Here is a 17,824-nt window from a genome sequence, read left to right as displayed (position 1 = left end):
TTTTGTACAGGGCCTGATTTCCCCCAGCTCCATACTACCTCCTTATGTTAAGTCAGAAAGCTGTAGCTGGGCACAGATAGCCCCCACTGTCCACTCCACTCTGGCAATAGTTTCAAAATGGGATTTAAAAGCAAAGGGTAACTTGGGGCACCAGGTGGCTGAGTCAGTTAAGAGTCTGCCTTCAGCTCAGGTCATAATCCCAAAGTCCTGGGATCGAGCCCAGCATGAAGTCCACTCTCCCTCTCCCTCTGCCATTCCCCCTGATTCTGCTCTCTCTCTCAAATAAATGAATAAAATTAAAAAAAAAGAAAAAAAGAGGCAGGGGCGCCTGGGTGGCTCAGTGGGTTAAGCCTCTGTCTTCAGCTCAGGTCATGATCTCAGGGTTCTGGGATCAAGCCCTGCATTGGCCTCCCTGCTCAGCAGGTAGCCTGCTTCCCGCCCCCCCTTGCCTGCCTCTCTGCCTACTTGTGATCTCTCTGTCAAATAAGTAAATAAAATCTTAAAAAAAAAAAAAAAGCAAAGGGAAACAATTTCAAGATTTTATTTATTTATTTGAGAGAGAGAGAGAGCGAGCATGCATAGCAAGGGGAGAGAAACTCAAGCAGACTCAGTGAGCAGAGCCTGACTTGGGACTTGATCTCACAATACTGAGATCAGCCCTGAGCCAAAACCAAGAGTCTGGTGCCTAACCAATTGTGCCACCCAGGGCCCCAAATGGTAACCATTTCAGATGGTTGGGATGCTAGGAAACAGCTGAAAGACCTATGAATCAACAGAGGTTGGGATGGGAGTTAAGAGGTGTCACCTCTGCTCTAACCCTCCTTTAGCAAACAAGCCCAATCAAGTTTGGGTGGCAGGATAGGGTGGGAAAAGGCATGTGCTCAGGATGCATACTCTGAGTGTCCATTCAGTGCCATCCCCATGGAATGGACCAGGAAGGCAGGAACAAACTCAAACTGCTAGGCTGACAGCAATGCCCAATTCCACCTGTAACAGGCCAGCCTTTTTGTGAGAATGAGATGCTGGACCATCTTTCTGTCTGGGCACTGGAGTGGAGAGCCTGACATCACTGGGCCGTGGATGATGATTGGAAACCAAAGGTAGGGAAGGGATGAGGAAGCCTCTGCAAATAATTATGACTCCAGGAGTTATATGGACAGCTCTTCCAGCACACCCTCTCCCCACCAACCACGTCCCCTGTGACTGCCAACACCTGCTAGATAAGCACAATTGCCTTTGGGAACCTTGTGGATAATGACAAATGAGCCTGTCCTTTCTACAAAGATGATGCTACTCAGCTATCATTCAATTCAGTAATGTCTTTTGAGACTGATTATGGGTTCAACTTTGAACCAGGTGCAAAAATGATTAAGAGACAAACCCTGCCCTGGGAGCCTTTGCAATCCGATGCTTGGGCTCAACAGTCTAAAAACCTTGTATCTTACTCCATTTTCATTTGTAATCATGGGTTTCTGCCTTCTATCAAGCCCTCTCTCACTGGAAGCTTTAATTCCTGCTGCTACCCTCACCTAGGGTGTTAGCAGTGTGGTGAATAGTTAAGAACACAAGCTTTATAGACTGCCTGGATTCAACTGCCATTTTCAACAAAGGCTGGATGACCTTGGGCACAGCACTTAATTTTTCCTTGCTTCAGTTTCTGCATGAGTAAAATTAATAATAGTATCTATTTCATGTAACAGTAATCAGGATTACACCATAGTAAAGAGTTTTGCATAGTGCCTGGCACAGAGCACGCAGTGAATAAATGCTATCATTCTAAGTAGCGTGCAGGAGTTAATTTTTCTGTGAACTTGACCTGCTCCCACCACCAGACTTGCTGCCTTGGAGATGGAGGCTAGAGTACCTCTTTCCTTTGCTAGTGGGCCAGACTGCATACAGGGATGGGAAAAAAGGGAACCATTCTCTACCTTGTCAGACTTTTGAGGGCAGGAATAGTATAATTGAATACCTGTGGTAATTAGAATTGACAACCCCAGATATACATTTAAAGGAACTGGTATTTCCTCAACATTTGCCTGAACTGAATGGGGAAGGGGGAAATGTAATCTTCCATATCCCCTCCCACTTTATAATCCTGATGAGAAAAGGAAAATGCTCCTCCCTTCTCTATGCCAGAGGTCAGCCAGGTACTGGACTAAGACTGAAAACCATGTTTTGTTTTTGTTTTTAAAAAAATGTATTGTATTTATTTGAGAAAGAAAGAGCAAGTGGGGGAGGAGCATACAGAGATGGACAAGCAAAAAGCAGGCTCCACGCTGAGCATGGAGCCCAACGTGAGGCTCAATCTCATGACCCCGAGATCACGACCCAAGCAGAAATCAAGAGTCAGAGGCCTAAATGACTGAGCCAGTCAAGTTAGTTTTTCAGGCACCCCCTGAAAATCTTGTTTTTATAAAAAATGGTTTAGAAAGACCGTTTTCCTCATTTCTTGACTTTATGTTGAACAAATACAATCAGTGTTAGTATAAAGCTAACCTAATATACAACACATGCCAAGGTCTCCCGCCTGGGGTCTTAGCCCTTAGTCTCATCTGTGGAGCCCAAGCAACCCGTACAGCCCTGACTCCTTAAGAATCTATAATTGAGGGGCACCTGGGTGGCTCAGTGGGTTAGGCCGCTGCCTTCGGCTCAGGTCATGATCTCGGAGTCCTGGGATCGAGTCCCGCATCGGGCTCTCTGCTCAGCAGGGAGCCTGCTTCCTCCTGTCTCTCTGCCTGCCTCTCTGCCTGCTTGTGATCTCTGTCTGTCAAATAAATAAATAAAATCTAAAAACAAAACAAAACAAAACAAAAAAAAAAACCAAGAATCTATAATTGAGGCTCTTATATATTTAACATCTAATACAGTGAATAGAAAGGCACACTATTCTTTGATGAGGATTTGGTAGCAGCAAATCCATTCAGGGTATAGACACTGGAGCCATACTGCCTGGGTTTAAACCCCAACTCCACTGTTCATTAGCTGTGTGATCTTAAACAAGTTACTTTTTTTTTTTTTAAGATTTTATTTATTTGTCAGAGAGAGAGCACAAGCAGCGGGGAGCGGCAGGCAGAGTAGGCAGAGGGAGAAGCAGGCTCCCCCCCGAGGGAGCCCGATGGGGGATCTGATCCCAGGACCCTGACACAGGTCATGACCTGAGCGGAAGGCAGCCACTTAACTGTCTGAGCCAACCAGGCATCCCTTAAACAAGTTACTTAATCCCTCTGTGTCTCAATTCCTTTACCTGTAAAATGTGCAAAATAATAAGTGCCTGCCTCACAGAATTGCTGTGAAAATTAAATGAGTTTATACATATAAAATTAGTTCATAAAAAGTCTTGCATACAGTAAGCACCTAAAAAATATTAGTTACTATTATTATTCCTGAAAACAACATGAATCAAATCACATGGCACCTATGCAAAGGGAGGACATTATAAGAAATGATATAGGCAGCAAATGGAGCCTTTTAGTCAAATACATTTTTTTTCCACAAAGTAGATAAAATAATTAAGCTCTAGTTTTTGTTTTGCAACTCCAAACATCCACTTAATTAAGATTACTGTAATGGGAACATGTGTACCAGTCTCTTCCTGGGGGGGAGGAGGTTGGTTCCACTTTTCTGGGGAAAACGATCAGGAAATGACCTACTAGGGTAGGCAGTGAGTCAGGGGATCCCTTCCTCATACTTGGAAGTGGAGGTGCTTCAAACATTTTCCTCCTCAGGCCACCAGGAGTACCTGTTTAGCAGGGATAAGTATGTGGGGGTGGGACAGAGGAGCAGAGTATTCCCCTCAGCCATCTGCTCCTAATGTGGAAACAGCTTTTCTCTCCTTTCCCCTCTGCCCTTCTGAGCTCTGAGCCCAAGGGCTCAGGGAGAACGCCAGGTAGCTTCCCTGTGGGTAGAGGCAGGATCGGGGGTGGAGGCAGCAGGCTCTAGAAGCTGCATTAAAGAATACCGCAGTGCCCTCTGCTGGGAGGCACACGTAAGGCACTCCAGAAGAGCCCTGGCCCCCGCTTACAGACATCTGTCCAGCCACAGCCCTTCTTCCCTCCAGCTCACTTAAAAAAGGTTTCCATGCTCCAGAACTCAGGAAGAGGTCACTTTGGTCTCTATTCTGTCTCAGCCAGGCTTCAGAGCTCTTTGTCCTTTTCTTTTCTTTTCTTTTTTTAAGATTTTATTTATTTATTTGACACACAGAGACAGAAACCACAAGTAGGCAGAGAGGCAGGCAGAGAGAGGGGGGAAGCAGGTTCTCCGCTGAGCAGAGAGCCTGATGTGGGACTCGATACCAGGACCCTGAGATCATGACCTGAGCCAAAGGCAGAGGCTTAACCCACTGAGCCACCCAGGCACCCATCTTTGTCTTTTTCTAGTCCTGAGCTATCACTCCCACTAGGTTAATATGGGAGATTGACAATTTTGAGTCAATTCCACTGCCACCCCAGGCCATAGGGGTGTATCTCACTATGAAGACAAAAGCCTACTTGCCTTAACAACTCTAAGAATGGAAAGCCTGGGATAGTGCTGAAGAATGCACTTTAAAAGGTTTTCTTTCTTCTTTTTTTTTTTTAAGATTTATTTGACAAAGAGAGAGAGGGTGCACAAGCAGAGGGAGTGGGAGAGGGAGAAGCAGGCTCCCTATTGAGCAAGGAGCCTGATGTGGGGCTTGATCCCAGGACCCTAGAATCATGACCTGAGCCGAAGGCAGATGCTTAACCAACTGAGCCACCCAGGTGCCCCTAAAAGGTTTTCTTTAAAAAAAAAAAAAAAAGTAAATAAAAGGTCTTCCTTAAGTCTAATGGCTCTTGTTTGCTACTTTTCTATTCTTTTATTCCCTACCTTCAGACAGCACATATCTCTACTTCCAACTATCCCAAGTCCTAAACTCATCTCTGTAAGATGGGAAATGAAGTCAAGGAAAGAGATGGGAAATGGGAAAAGTCAAAATTTTATTGAGGTTGTAGATAAGGAATCTTTTTTTTTTTTTTAAGATTTTATCTATTCATTTGACAGAGAGAGAGAGAGATTACAAGTAGGCAGAGAGGCAGGGGGAAGCAGGCTCCACGCCAAGCGGAGAGCCCAATGTGGGGCTCAATCCCCGGACCCTGAAATCGTGACCTAAGCTGAAGGTAGAGGCTTAACCCACTGAGCCACCCAGGCAACCCAAGATAAGGAATCTTTTTAAGCCCAACCCAGACCTATAACCTGCTTTAGAGATGTTAATCACTATGGTTTTCTGAACCTAGTTATCACGGAGTGCTGAGTGTGGAGCACACTTTTAGGTAACTCATACTTGGAATGGTCTAGGAAAGGAAAGCTGGAATATTGCTAAGGAAGGCAATTTAAAAGGTTTTCCTTTAGAGGTGTCTGGATGCCTCAGTTGGTTAAGTGAGCCCTACCTTGGGCTCTGCGCTGGGCAGCGAGATTCTCTCTCTCCCCCTCCCCCTCCGCTTCTTCCCCCTACCTCACCCCACCCCACCCCTGCTTAAAAAAACAAAACAAAACAAAACAAAAGTTTTCCTTACTTCCAGAACAGTGGTTCTCAAGCCTCAGCATGCATCAGAATCACCTAATAGGGAAAAATTTTTAAACCCATAATTCTGAGCCCTCAGAGGTCTTGCTTTAGTAGGTCTGCTGTGAGGCCTGAAAATTTACATTTCAAACAAATTCAGACAATGCCTATGGTCCAGGGCCCAAATCTGAGAACAAACGGTCTAGAGAAAAGTACCTTGGCCTCAGCTATATATCAAGATTGTTACACCTTTGTCTAAAGGAGATGAATTGATGATCTCTTCCTTATAAAGATTTTCTAGGAGTAGACAGGGTTCACAATTAAATTTCTCATTCTGCAGTGTTTATTTTCCCATTTAAGAAAAAGGGAGAGAAGGAAACACAGAAGGCAAGTACAGAGAAAAAAGTTGGACAACTCTGTTGCAACAGGCAGAAGCCCAGGGAAAGAGCTGGCCGGCTTGTGAGAAGACATGTCTAAATGGAAAGAGAATGCAAACACTTCCTGAAGCAACACAAATCTCCTGGTAACTCAAGGCCACACCCTTCTAGAGCCGGTTCCAGGACTCAGTCACCACCCAGCAGCTCTGCTAAAACCAACCCCCAGGCCTGGAATTTTATTAGCTTGGCAGCTTGTTGGCTTGCAAACATCTTCTAACAATCCTGGGTTTAGCCATATACAACATGGCTTCTTTCTGCTCAGCGTTTCTACTGTGTCTTTTGGTGACTCCTAGACAGCCAATCACTGACCCACTATCATGGGCTCCACATCCTTCACCAGTAAGGCAATCTGCTCCTGCAGCTGCCGCTCTCCTTCCCATGCTTTGCTCTGGCTTCGACACCTCAGCAGCTCAGCCTTATGGTCTTGATGATGCATAGGGCAGTAGCTCTGTGGTTCGCACAGCTCCTGAAAGGTAGGGGACAAAGTAAGGGATACTCTAGTCTCCAGAACTTTACTAGGTTTAATAGAGATGCTGCTGGTGGTAGCTAAAAAGGAGCAGGAGTTTGTTCTTGGAGGGCTTTGCAGGCCCTGGAAGTTGCATGCTCAAGTTCGCTCCCCCAAGACTGAGCTCTCCTGTTGTTGCCCCATGTGGCCCATCCTTTACCGTATATTCTGGAAAGAAGTCACTGTAGCCCCCCTTGAGGATATATAGTTCTGGGTAGTACAATGCAGGATACTGATTCAGAGCCCTGTCCTCTTGTCTCAGAGAGCGGCACCTTTAGAGAAAACCCAGAGGTGGGTGGGGTGGAGAGAAGCAAGGTCAGGATTCCATGTGTCATTCACTGGGGAGGGGAAGGAAGAATTGACTACGGGTAACCCAAAAGGACCTCCAGATCTCACTGTCTTTGCAAAACAAGATTCAAGCAAGTCACTCTTTCTCCTCTTCATTCCCAATCCTTTTTCCTTCACTGCTCCAAACTTTTTAAATTTTAGAAACCTTTCTTTCTACCCCCTTAACTTTAAACTACAATGGAAAGAATGCATTCATTCATTCCAATCTCTGTCTGAACTGGTCTGGGAAGTCTCCCTGGTTTTAAGTCCCAATTCAAGGTCCATTTCTAACACCCACCCTACCCCATATACACACTCACATTCGGGGACCCCTCTCTGAGGAGAATTCACAGTGGAACACGATGATTATTCTTTTCTGGGTGTTGAGAGGGACAATGGGCTTCTTCAGAAAGAAGTTATACAGTTCTTCCTGACTGTACAAGTTTAAAGCTTCCTGTAGAAAAATTTCAGTATTTCCTTAAGGGCCTGTGGATAGTTCCAATACTTAGAAATAACTGGGATACCATCTTGGAATATTTGGGCCAGGAAGTCTAAACTGTAAGCACTTTCAGGGCACAAGATCTAATTATATCTCTGTCTATCCCCAAAGTCTAGCATAGAGCTTGGCATGTAGTAGGTATTCAATAAATGTTTGTAGATCTGACTGCCCCCCCCCAATGCATAGGAATCATTGTGAAGAATGTCTATGAGAATCTGCAAGGTTCTTCTCCGTGCTTAGATTAATATTTTATTTCCAAGTAGGAGCTCTTGGCTCCAATAGAATAAAGGGAGATTGGTCTAGGAGGGAAAGGGAAAGTAAACTGCTCAAGGTTTACAGAATTAGAACAAGAATGAGGACTTGCAGCCTTGATGTGCTCCAAAAGTAGAAGCTCTGCCCTGGTTCTGGAGTTCATAGGACCTATGTCTATAGGCTCTACTCATTAAAGAGCTACCTCCAGCCCCTCTCCACTAACGTAACCTTACCCGGATGTGTCCTCCCAGGTACTCATATGGATAGCGGCAATCGATGATATAAAACTTCTCAATCAAGCTCTGGAACTTCCCTGACAGCAAGGCAGCCACCTACACAGAAATGATGATTGAACACCCTGTTCCCTATCACTCTGGGAGACAAGACTCAATCACATGGTTCCTGATTTGCACTCCCTTTAGTCACCCAGAATTTCACCGGATGCCCAATCTCCAAAGGTCACCTATATTTGAAATGGGGCAATGGTTCATCCCTACCGCTCATTCGAAAGGATAAAATACGAAATGGTCTTTTTGGAGCACCAAAGTAGCTAGTATTGCCGAGACATCAGGGAAAAACATATTCAAGGCACTCATCTAGAGGCAGGTGTGGCTGCAATCAGCCTCTCAGAAGACACCAAAGGGCTTCTGCAGTAGTACAGGTAGCAGGGAGCAATTCTGACTTTCCAGACGAAATGGGAAATGGTTCCATCGTAAAGGAAGCAAGCAAGTCTTTCAGAAAAGGATATGTAAGAAAAGGGTTGATATCCTTAAGATACTTGTAGGAGTGCAAATTGGTTCAACCTTTCTGCAGCGAACTTTGTAAATGTAAATGTATTTACACTTTGAATCAGCAACTTCTTTCCCAACATCTTTAGTAAACAGAAAAGTACACAAACACATGGCACAATATTCATCTCAGCCATTATTTTAGGTTATCAAATAATTTAAATATTAGCTCAAGTTATCAAATAATTTAAAAAGTTACAAATAACTATTCAAAAATGGGGGTTAAATTATACATGCCAATATATATATATCCATTAGAAGGATAATATAGATTTGTTTTACTGAGGTAGAAAGATGTTTACAATGTCTTGCTACCCTTCAACACTACATGTTCATTATGATCCTATTTTTATCAAATATATTCCAGAATAAAATCTGGAAGGCCATAAGGAAACTATTACTAGTGGTTATCTCTGGTGGTGAGATTATGGGTAGGGTGACCAAATAATTATTGCACAAACTAGGACACTTTTGAGAGTGAAAGAGAATACTATTAATAATTATCATAAAAAAATAATAATTATCATGCACTGAAAGATGTCAATGGGATTGTAATGCCTAAATCAGGATGTAAGTTTGCCCAAACTGAGTGATTTTATCTTTTTTCCTTCCCTCCCTTCTTTCCTTGCTTGCTTCCATAACAATTATCTATCATTTGTTTAATTAAAAACAAAAGCAAAAGAATGGGATAAATGGGAGTTCTTTAACACAGCTTCAAGTTGAATGAGAAGCCTATGTGAGTGAATACAGTGAAATACAATGGAAGTGGGGATTTTAGGGACAGAACAGACCAGATGGTAGCTTATGTAACCAGTTACCGTCTCCAGAAATCTGCTTACTGTTTCTGGGCTGACGTACTTCAGATCTTGGTGTCTCCCTGACACGGTTGGCAGCACATATACCTAGAAATACCCAAGAACTGAAATAAGAGCAAGTTTTCTAAACCTCAATTTGAGCTCAAAGACCTATATATTGTCCTTCTTTCCAAATGACCTTTAAAACTCCACATGTGGGGCACCTGGGTTGAGTTTTCAACTCTTGATTTCAGCTCAGGTCACAATGTCAGGATTCTGAGATTGAGCCCCACTATGGGCTCTGCATTGGGCTTGGAGCCTGCTTAAGATTCTCTCTCTACCTCTCCCTCTGCCACCACCCTAGCCCCTGCACGTGCGCACGTGCTCTCTCTCTCTCTCTCATTCTCAAATAAATAAATAAATAAATAAAACCCAAGATGCCTTCAAAAGAATCAGTAGTCTCCATAATGCACATATGCAGCAATTCCATTTCTATGAAGTGATTCTAAGGAATGAATTAAGGACTCACACAAAGTTTTAGATTTAGCTACCCAAAAAAAAAAAAAATTAGCTACAAATATGCCCATCTTGGTATACTTCATAAGGAAAAATTATAAAAGTAAATATCCTACAAGAAATTATGAGCAGGGGTGCCTGGCTAGCTCAGTCGGTAAAGCATGCAACTCTTGATTGTGGAGTTTTGAGTTCAAGCCCCACATGGGTGTGGAGATTAACTTAAACATTTTTTTAAAAAATGTAATTTAAAAAAATATATGAGAAACAGACTGAGGGTTATGGTGGGGGGATGGGTAAGCCTGGTAGTGGGTATTAAGGGGGCACATATTGCATGGAGCAGTGGGTGTGGTTCGTAAACAATGAATCTTGGAACATGAAAAAAAACAAAATAAACTTAAGATGTTAAAAAAATAAAAATAAAAAAATTATGGGCAGCCAAAAAAATGAAATACTGTACTATTAAAAATACAAAATGATGAAGCTGAATTGTTTATTGACATGAAAAGATGTTCCTGATACACTAAATGATGAGGAAAAAAAGCCAGTGAATCACAAAACAGTATAAACTATTTTTTGTGAAAAAACAAAAAAAATGTATTTGGGTATGCGCAAGTGTTTGTGAAAACACATAGAAAAAGTCTGGAGGAGTATGTACCAAGATGTTAGAAGCAATTTTATATATATATATATTAATTTTTAAAAACTTCTATGTATTTATTTGAGAGAGAGTAAGCCAGAAAGAGAGAGAGGGAGAGAGAAGGAGAAAAGGCAGAGGGAAAAGCAGACTCCCCGCTGAGCAGGGAGCCCCATGGGGGACACAATCCCAGGACTCTGGGATCATGATCCAAGGCCAAGGCAGATGCTCAACTGACTGAGTCAACCAGCTGCCCCCAAGCAATAATATTTTTTATAAGACTTGAGGTATATTTCATTTTCTACTTTTTCTGTAATGACCAAGTATTATTTACATAATTTTAAAAGACATTTTTAAAAGGAAAAAAGTAAAACGCCTCATGCTTCCCCACTGCTCTGGATTTTCCCAGAATGAATAAGAAATACCTTCTCACTAGAAAGGCTTAGGGTCTAAATCTACCACCAGAGCATCTTCAGTTTATCATATAGTCCTTGGTGAGGATGCATAATTATACCTAGCATCCTCTTTAAGCAAAGAAAAAAAGACTCAGACCCAAAATGCCTCAATGGAATATAAGATGAATATAACCAAACTCACCTTGGAGAAATCACCAATCAGAGAGCCCTGGTTAGAATCTTCCTCCAGCATCTGAATGACATTAATGTCACAGAGAGAAACTGTCTTCTTTAGACCTAAGCCCTGAGGATGACAAGAATCCCCCCACTGCCAATTTTCATGTTAAAGATTTAAAAACCAGGAGAGGGAAGGAGTGGAGACTTATTAAAAATATGTACACCCTTTGAAAAAAAATGCAAAAAGATTTGGCTGTAAAAATCAATATCCCAGCAGGTTTGTAATAGAGAAAGATTACTAATAAATAAGAGTCTTAGTTAAGCAAATCATATTTCACACATTATATTCCTATTATGCACTATAAAGTTATATTGTAGATTAATTTCATTATCACAAAAATAAATTCATGATATTCTTAAGAAAGTGAGAAAACTCGTACTTTGTAATACCACTTTATTATTATTATTATTTTAGATTGTATTTATTTGAGGGATAATGAGAAAGAGAGAGCACAGGGAGGGGGGCGGGTAGGGTCAGAGGGAAAAGCAGACTCTCTGCTGAGCAGGGAGCTGGATGTGGGACTTGATCCTGGAATTCCAGGATCACGACCTGGGCTGAAGGCAGTCGCTTAACTGACTCAATCATCCAGGTGTCCCATTCTGCTTTTTTTTTTTTTTTAAGATTCTATGTAATACCACTTCAATAAAAGAAAAAAAAAACTGCATCAAAGAGTCTCAAAGAATGTACACCACATGTTGACAATAATTGTCTCTGGCCTATGGGATTATGGGCATTTCACATCAGCTTCTTTTGTTTATGTATAACTTCTATACTATCATATGCTGATTTTATAAAATAGTATTCAGATTCTTTTTTAAAGGAGGGGTAGGGAATGACAACTAAATTTTTCAAAAGTTGCCTCCTACCAAACCAGTGTGCTTCATGATGCTGTTTCTGTCAGAATACAGGTAAAACAGCAGTAAATATCCTTACCATTCCAGGTTTCCCTGTGTCCTCTCAAATCTTATAAAAGAAGGTTGGGAAGAAGTATGCCAACATTATTTTCAAAAGTATAATATAACAGATATTTATTGTTAAATATTTTATATACGGGTACAATGTAAAAAAGACAAGGAAGACATAAAGAACAAAGAGATAAAAGTAGAAGTAATGAGAAAGAAGACGAGATATCCTAAAATAATCCTCATACCAAAAAAGCAGAGAATACGATGAGATAGAGGATTAAATAGATTCTCATCTTAAAAAGTTCTTACCTTCCTGAGCTCTTTTTGGTTAGAACAATACTCCTTTTTTTCTTTATCTGGTATTGGGTTGTTCTTGAATTTTACCACCCGCTTCAGTCTTGGCCTGTTCAAATGCTCTGGCAACGAAGGGGAGCGATACAAGGAGCTTCTGTTCAGAAATGCCTGTATGGGAATATCAACCCCATATGTTTTTACTCCTCTAAGTGTGTCTGCATGCCAGTAGCATGAACATCTTCTGCAAACTTGTTAGAACTGATGAATCCTAGATGTTGAGCCTCACCCCAGACCTACTGAATTAAAATCTGCATTTTAGCAAGCTACCCCAGTGATTTCTAGCTACACTCAAGTTTGATAGGCAAAACCCTAGGTAAGCAACCATTCTTTCCGTCCTCATTAACATCTTTCTTCTCAGAGTACATGATGTTCCATCTCCCCAAGATGTATTAAATCTAGCCAAACCAAATTCACCACCTGACCATCTTAAATGTACCAATTCTTGCAGAAGAAAGCAAATGCAAGCTCAGTTCCTCTAGGCAAGTGAAAATCGAACCAACCAACCTAATCCCAGTTTCACTATGGGATCCTAAGACTAACAATCAAGATTTAAGGACCCCAACAAAAATGAAGATGACAAACCAAAAAGGTCAGCCTACGTGAAAAGTACTAAGCAGCAAGAGTATGTGTCACTTTTGGGGGGTAGTAATTTCTTTGAGGGAGAGAGAAAAAAAATAACTCGGCTTTCTTATAAAGCAGGTTGTTAAAGGGAAAGAAAAATAGCAACACAAGCATCATGCAAGGGAAGAGGGAACACCAGAAGCTAGTATCAGGAGGACCATTACAGGGTTGATACTATGAAGCCCATTGGGAAAAAATGGATTAAATACCATGAGGAACTGGCCTTGGAAGTTACTAACTCAGACTAAAGTACAAGAAGATGGACTACTGTCTCCTCGAAAGCCATGATTTTAGTTTTATAACCAGAGGCAGGAAGAAGTATTAAATGATCTATGATAACAACTTTCAATTAATCTAAGATCATTTTAAAATTTTAATTTTAGTAATCTCTATATCCAACGTGGGGCTTGAGCTCATGACCCCAAGATCAAGAGTCCCATGCTCTATTGACTGAGCCAGCCAGAGACCCTTCAACTAATCTAAGATTCTTACCCTCTGTTCCCAGATACCCTCTGCCCTATATGAAAGCCAGAAGTTCCTACTTTATATACTCACCTCACTAACAACTATGGATTGATTTAGAAGGGGGCCTAGATAATAAGAGAACCATAACTAGAAAATAAGTTGATGGTCAATGGTTTCTGGGAGAATAAAATAAAAACATCAATATTATATTTTATAATAACTATATCTATTACAGTGTTTGCCACATCCGTGGTCCCATCTAAGGGAAACTCCATTGTTCCCATTATCAGCTGAAAGTACAGTTCACATTTTACGAACCAGTATTTTACACCTACCTGTCCCCTTGGATCCCTGGTAGTCAACTCCCTTTGTCCCCACAAACCTACCCAGAGCCACTGACCAGCCCATAGTGCTGTTTGTTGTTGTTGTTGTTTTTTAAAAGATTTTATTTGACAGACAGAGATCACAAGTAGGCAGAGAGGCAGGCATAGAGAGAGGGGGAAGCACGCTCCCTGCTGAGCAGAAAGCATGATGCGGGGCTCGATCCCAGGACCCTGGGATCATGACCTGAGCCTAAGGCAGAGGCTTTAACCCACTGAGCCACCCAGGAGCCCCCACCTAGACTTCTTGACAGACTTCACTTCATATAACTTCAATTCTGCCCTGAGAAGAATGCAGGAAGAAGCCAGATCAGAATTTCAAATTTAAGGGCCTTAGTGCAACCTTTGTTTCTTTTAACCAAAAAAGCCTCTCTAGAACACACCAAATTATTAAGCTAAGGGCTTATTGTATTTTATTATTTTTTAAAAGATTTATTTGTTATTTTAGTGGTGGGAGGGACAGAGGAAAAGGGAGAGAGAGAATCACAAGCATACTCCCCACTGAGTGCAGAGCCGGATGCCGGGCTCGAGATGCCGGGCTGGATCTCATTACCCTGAGATTACAACCTGAGCCAAAACCAAGAGTCAGAGACTCAACCAACTGAGCCATCTAGGCCCGAGAATCGATTCCATTTACTATAGCACCGAGAACCATAAGGGCTCATTGTTAAGAGTTTGGAATGAATTAGCTACTAAGGGAAATATTTCCTTTTTTTTGTATTATATCTAAGAAATCTTAACCTAACCCAAGATCACAGTAATTTTCTCCTATGTTTTTTTCCTTCAGATGTTTTATAGTTTGAAAATTCATATTCAGGTCTATTATCCATTTTGTACTAATTTCTACATAAGGTGTAAGGTATGCATTGAGGTTTTGTTTTTTGTTTGTTTGTTTTTTTTTTAAAGATTTTATTTATTTATTTGACAGAGATCACAAGTAGGTGGAGAGGCAGGCAGAGAGAGAGGAGGAAGCAGGCTCCCCGCTGAGCAGAGAGCCCGATGTGGGGCTCGATCCCAGGACTCTGGGATCATGACCTGAGCCGAAGGCAGAGGCTTTAACCCACTGAGCCACCCAGGCGCCCCGAGGTTTTGTTTTTCATCTAGATTTTCAATTGCTCCAGCTCAATTTGTTGAAAAGACAATTTTCTCCATTTAATTTCTTTGTATCTTGGTCTAATTATCAATTGACAACATATGTATGAGTCTATTTCTCAAATCTCTATTCTCTTGCACCAACACTTTAGTTTTCTGGTAGCTATTATTATCATGGTGATAATAAAGCTGATAAACATCTTCTTGAGTTTCATACGGTCTAAAGGCAAGAATCCCGAAATAAATGATAGGAGAAAACTACTTTAACAGACAGAAAGAGTCACTACTGTTCTGACAGATTCTTCCCAAAACATTTATATAAAAACAAATGGAAACTTACTGCGAAGAGCATACGTGTTTGGTCATGAAGGGATGATAATAGTGAGGGTACTGTAGCTATGTCTAGTCACAAGTTTCCCAGTTCTCAGAAGCAGGGTTGGGGGGAACCCAGGACCAGCTGGCTTAGATTGCATTCAACATCTAACTTTCCTTTTCCTCCAACATCTTAGAGAGTTTCTTTCTTTAAGGAATCAATGAACACTTTCAATATCTGGGAGTTTTAAGCACTGAAATGACCAGGTAGAAGAAAAGGAAACTTGCTAAGCTTGATTCTACCTACAGATTTTTATAAAAAGGTGTAAATGAATAATCACTGTTTTGTAAACTGAGGAGGCATCACCATTTCCTCATGGCCTACACACTGTTCAATATACACAGACTTGCTTCTGTTTGTACTACTCACTGTTCTTGTCAAGATTCTCAACAATCATCATGTCACTGTATCTGACACTCATTTCTTTAGACATCTATCTTTCTGAACTTCATAGTGGCTTCCACTGAGTTGGCTATGGCCATCTTCCTTGGCTTCAATGTCACCTCCTAGTTTAGTTTAATGCTAGTATAGGCAATCCCTAAACTAAAAGAACCATGATGTTTCTACCTCTCTATTGCTCCTTTTCAGTCTTCTTTGTTAGGCCTCCTCACCTACCAAACCTTTAACAGATGTTGGATTCATCAGGGCTAGGTCCTGGTCCTTTTTTATTCCTCACTTTTGCCTTACATGATTTTTTCTACCTGTGAGTTCAAATTTTCCCTCTATACAGATGACTCTCAAATATCTGTTTCCAATCAAAACTTCTGCTCTCACTTCCAGATTTCCATAGCCACGTACTTGCTTGATAATTTCTGAGTACCTACTAGATGACAGAGCAGTGAATAAGGGAGTGGAAAAAATAAATAAATGTACTATGTGTTTTTAGGTAGCAGCATGTTCTACAGGTAAAAAAATAAAGGAGAATCAAAAGACAGGAAACAAATTTGGGTTGGAAAACTTGTCAGGAAAGGCCTTTCCGGTAAGATGACATAGGTGGAGAAATGAAACTAAATTTTGCCCAGGGGAAAATTTGTTCCAGGCTGAAGGAATAACAAATGCAAAGGCACTGGTGAGACTAGCAAGGCCAGTAATGGTCACATTTGGTATGGTACCATTTTTAGAAACCTCAAAAACTAACTGAAGCAATACCATAAACCAACTAGACCTAACAGACATCAACAGAACACTGTACCCAACAACAGAATGTATATTCTTCTCAAATATACATGAAATGTTCTCTAAGAAAGACCATATGCACTAAGTCATAAACTAGCCTCAATAAATTTTGAAGGACTGGAATCATACAAAGTAAGTTCTCTAACCATAATGGATTCATCAGAAATTAATAACAGAAAAAAATGTGGAAAATTTGGTTAAGTGGAAATTAAACAACACACTCCTAAATACTCATTGGGTCAACAAAGATCTCAAGGGAAATTAGAAAATACTTTTGGATGAATAAAAATGAAGATATATGACATACCAAAATTCATGTTAGGATAAAGCTATAGTAGTGTTTAAGTGAAAATTTATAACTGCAAAGGCCCATTATAGAAAAAAGAATGATCTCAAGACAATGACCTAACCTTCCATCAAAAAAGAAACTAAATCCAAAGCAAGCAGAATCAAGGAAATAAAGATTAAAGCAAAATCTTAATGAAGTAAAGGACAGAAAAAAGAGAAAACAACAGAACCAAAAGTTGATTCTTTGAAAAGATCAATAAAATTGATAAATTTTAGCTAGACTAACCATGAAAAAGAGAAGACTCAAATTATTGAAATTAGGAAAGAAAGAAGGAACATTATTAGCAATTTTTCAGAAATAAAAAGGATCGTGGGGGATACTATGAACAACTATATATCAATGAATAAGAAAACTCAGATTAAATGGGCAAATTCTTAAAATGACAAAAACCACTGAAACTGACTCGAGAAGGAACAGAAAACCTGACCAGACCTACAAAAAGTAGAGATTGAATTAGTAATTTAAAAACTTCCCACAAAGAAAAGCCTAGGTCCCAATGGCTTTACTGGTGAAATTGGCCTAACATTTTAAAAAGAACAAAAAACAGGGGTGCCTGGGTGGCTTGGTTGTTAAGCATCTGCCTTCAGCTCAGTTCATGATCCTAGGGATCAAGCCCCACATCAGTTTTCCCACCCACAGGAAGCCTGCATTTCCCTCTCCCCTGGCTTGTGTTTACTCTCTTGCTGTCTCTCTCTATATGCCAAATAAATAAATAAAATCTCTAAAAAACAAACAAACAAAAAAACCCACACCAATTCTACAGAATTCTTCCAGAAAATTTAAAAAGAAAGAATTCTTTCCAATGATGAAAGACATTACAAGAAAAACAAAACACTAAAGATTAATCTCTCATGAACAGAAATATAGAAATCCTCAATAATATTTCAGTAAATCTAATCAACAACATATAAAAAGGAAAATACATCATAACCAAATAATGTTATCACAGGAATGGGAGGTTGTTTTAACATTCTAAGATCAATGTAATTAACCACATTAATAGGTTAAAAAATAAAACTCACATGATTATCTCAATAGATGCAGAAAAGGCATTTGGCAAAATCTATTACCTATTTCTGCTAAAATCTCTTAGCAAACTGAGAATAGAAAGGAACTTCTTCAGCCTGACAAAGGGCATCTCAAGGAAGCTATCACTAGAGGTGCATGGGTGGCTCAGTTGGTTAAGCAGCTGACTCAATCTCAGGTCAG

The 17,824-nt window shown here is 40.6% G+C and overlaps 1 protein-coding gene across 1 annotated transcript in view; it reads right to left on the bottom strand.

Annotated features, from left to right (window-relative positions):
* Nucleotides 1-17,824, bottom strand: part of LOC111140977 — a 56,576-nt gene that overhangs the window by 19,560 nt on the left and 19,192 nt on the right. The window contains exons 9-15 of the mRNA XM_022493263.1: nucleotides 12,115-12,267; nucleotides 10,865-10,990; nucleotides 9,142-9,225; nucleotides 7,769-7,867; nucleotides 7,105-7,238; nucleotides 6,618-6,729; nucleotides 6,262-6,418 (exon numbers count right to left, since the gene is read on the bottom strand). Of these exons, the coding sequence (XP_022348971.1) occupies nucleotides 6,262-6,418; nucleotides 6,618-6,729; nucleotides 7,105-7,238; nucleotides 7,769-7,867; nucleotides 9,142-9,225; nucleotides 10,865-10,990; nucleotides 12,115-12,267 (865 nt within the window). The remainder of the gene's footprint in view (nucleotides 1-6,261; nucleotides 6,419-6,617; nucleotides 6,730-7,104; nucleotides 7,239-7,768; nucleotides 7,868-9,141; nucleotides 9,226-10,864; nucleotides 10,991-12,114; nucleotides 12,268-17,824) is intronic.

The sequence above is a fragment of the Enhydra lutris genome, unplaced genomic scaffold (assembly GCF_002288905.1).
Source record: "Enhydra lutris kenyoni isolate GAN:26980312 unplaced genomic scaffold, ASM228890v2 scaffoldscaffold5, whole genome shotgun sequence".
NCBI classification, from domain to species: domain Eukaryota; kingdom Metazoa; phylum Chordata; class Mammalia; order Carnivora; family Mustelidae; genus Enhydra; species Enhydra lutris.
This window is presented reverse-complemented; position numbering and strand designations above follow the sequence as displayed.